The following is a 2,667-nucleotide window of genomic DNA, read 5'->3' as shown; positions in this document are numbered from 1 at the left end:
TGAGTCTGTTTCTGTCCACACTGTCGAAAGCCTGTTTGAAATCTATGAATAATATATGTAGATCCGTTCCGTATTCATAACTTTTTTCTATTACCTGCCTCATGATAAACAACTGGTCAATCGTGCTGCGATTTTTCCGAAATCCACATTGATATTCCCCTATTTCCTTCTCTGCATACTTCTTGATTCTATTGTTGATTATGCTGTTAATATTTTGTATGCTACATTTAAGAGCATGATTCCTCTGTAGTTTTTACATTCCATTCTATCTCCTTTTTATGCAGAGGATGTATTATTCCTATCTTCCATCTGTCTGGTATGTCTTCTTCCATCCATATTTGCTGAAGTATGTCATATATTTTTTCTTTCAGTTTAGGACCCGCATGTTTTATTAGTTCTATGGTTATGCTATCTTCTCCCGGGGCTTTATTATTCTTCAGTTTATTAATCATCTCTCCTACTTCTTCCTTTGAAGGTGCTGCTTCAACTTCTTCCTCAGATTTTCCTTTCTTGAGTGCTTCAGCCATCTTATCTTTGTCTATTTGCTCCTGTTGCTTCTCTTGTAGCTCTTCTTCCACCTGCGTCTGAGGGTTCAATAACTCTTTAAAATAGTCTGTCCATATTTTCATTATTTTTTCTTTATCTCCTACTGTTTCTCCTTTCTCGTTTTTGTATCCTATCATTTTTGGCTGATATCCTCTTTTCATTCTCTTCATTGCTGTATAAAATTTTCTGGTTTCATTTCCTTTATTTAGGTTTTCTATTTCCTCTATCATACCTTTTATCATCTCTATCTTTTTCTTTTTACAAACGTTTTTCGCTTGTTTCCTCAGCTCTTTATACCTTTCGTAGTTGCTTCTTGTCTCTCTTTGTAGCATTTTTCTTCTTGCTTCATTTTTCTGGCTAATTATTTCTTGACATTCTTCATCAAACCATTTTGCTTTATTGTTTCCATTTTTCTTTACTCCAATTGTTTCTGTCGCAGCTTCCTTTATTACTGTTACAATTTCGTCCCATTTCTCTTGTATCGATGAATTTACTTTTTCTGTCATATTTTCACATTTACTTTCAATCGTGTCCTTGAATTTATCAGCTTCTTCTCTGATCTTTAGTTTCTCTGTATTCCATTTCTCATTTGTAACTGTTTTCTGTTGTTGTTTTATGCATATTCTCTCCCTTAATTTTGTTTCCACTAGAAAGTGGTCTGTATCGCAGTTTGGACCCCTTCGACTCTTAACATCTATTATGGAGGATGCATATCTGCTGTTGATAAGGACGTGATCTATTTGATTTATCGTATTATTATCAGGAGATTTCCAGGTTCCTAAGTGTATCTGTTTGTGTGGAAAGCTTGTACTCTTTACTACTAATTGGTTTCTTATTGCAAATTGAATTAGCAATTGTCCATTATCACTACTTTCTTCATGCAGTGTATTTTTCTCAGTGACTTTCGTGTTTGCATCTCTGCTTCCTAGTTTGGCATTGAAGTCTCCCAGTACTATTATTGTATCATATTTCGGTGTGTTATCGTAAGTTTTTTCTAAGTTCTCGTAGAATTCTTCTTTCTTTGGAATGTCTGTTTCTTCAGTAGGGGCGTGAACTGTGATTATTGAGAGGTTTCGGAATTTTCCTTTTATTCTAATTTTGCTTATTCTTTCGTTGACTGGTGTGTATTGTAGTATCTTATCTCTGAGATGTCTGCCTATCATGAATCCAATTCCATATTGTCCGGTTTTTGTTGGGGTTCCGTTGTAATAGAGAGTGTAATTCTTTTCATCAATTCTGCCGTTGCCTTCCCATCGGATCGCCTGCAACGCCACTATATCCATATTTTTTAATATTGTCTCTTGAGCAATCTCTTCCATTTTCCCAGGTTCTAGCATTGTTCGTATGTTCCATGTTCCTATCTTCACATCCTTTTTCCGTTGCTTTGCCGTCTCCACTGTTCCTTTCCAATCCCGAGGCTCTGGCTTCTGTTTCTGAACAGTTTTGTTTTCCGTGGTAGAGTTGTTAGCCCTGCGCACAACCCCCAACCTGGAGGACCAGGAGTTTTCTGTTGGGGTCCTCCTCCCCTAGCCTTTGTAGTTCCACTACTGACTGCAAGGCAGCAGTCTGGTTTTGGTCCGCCCCGGTGATTTCCGGTACCCGCCATATCTGGTGGGCATTCCCCTATCCGCCACCTGGGGAGGCGCCCGGTGGGAGTCCAGCAACTCCCGCGGGAAAATAATACGTCTATAATATAATAATAAATAGAATAGTACCAGCAGTGACCCCCCTCCGGAATACTAAGTGTGCCCCCCGGAACATTTTTTCTGAAAGAACGACTGAACGCAATTGTGTGTTTGAAGTGTAATTCCAGCAAGTAAACACACTGTACATAGTTTTCTTGATAATATTACTGAACTGATTTTACATTCATTTTACATTTTCTTTTCTATATTTTGTGTCCTGAAAAGCCGAACAACTCGCAAGGATTGTGAACAGAGATATCTGAGTAGAGCCAAACAGCCTTTTCTAGATTAAATTATACTCTTTGATTATATTAATAAATAATTATATATCAGTCATTCATACTTTTATTGTAAATTTTGTAGTATAATGAAAAATTGTATTTGTATGGATTGCCCTTTAGTGACCTAAACTTGTATTTTTTTCATTTGTTCGGAA

General features: G+C 37.0%; 1 protein-coding gene across 1 annotated transcript; it reads right to left on the bottom strand.

Annotated features, from left to right (window-relative positions):
• Window positions 1-227: 227 nt before the first annotated feature.
• LOC145687380 (uncharacterized) lies at window positions 228-1,883 on the bottom strand. The gene has a single exon (XM_081760836.1). It carries the CDS (start codon window positions 1,881-1,883, stop codon window positions 228-230), a length of 1,656 nt encoding a protein of 551 aa, XP_081616962.1.
• Window positions 1,884-2,667: the final 784 nt, after the last annotated feature.

This window comes from Thermobia domestica, chromosome 6, assembly GCF_964235325.1.
Source record: "Thermobia domestica chromosome 6, izTheDome1.hap1.1, whole genome shotgun sequence".
NCBI classification, from domain to species: domain Eukaryota; kingdom Metazoa; phylum Arthropoda; class Insecta; order Zygentoma; family Lepismatidae; genus Thermobia; species Thermobia domestica.
Note: the sequence above shows the minus strand (reverse complement) of the source record. Positions and strands in the feature narration are given on the sequence as shown.

Bases quoted from the DNA above. Each gene is read 5' to 3' on its own strand.
- LOC145687380 (XM_081760836.1), bottom strand. From the start codon at position 1,883: ATGCTAGAACCTGGGAAAATGGAAGAGATTGCTCAAGAGACAATATTA.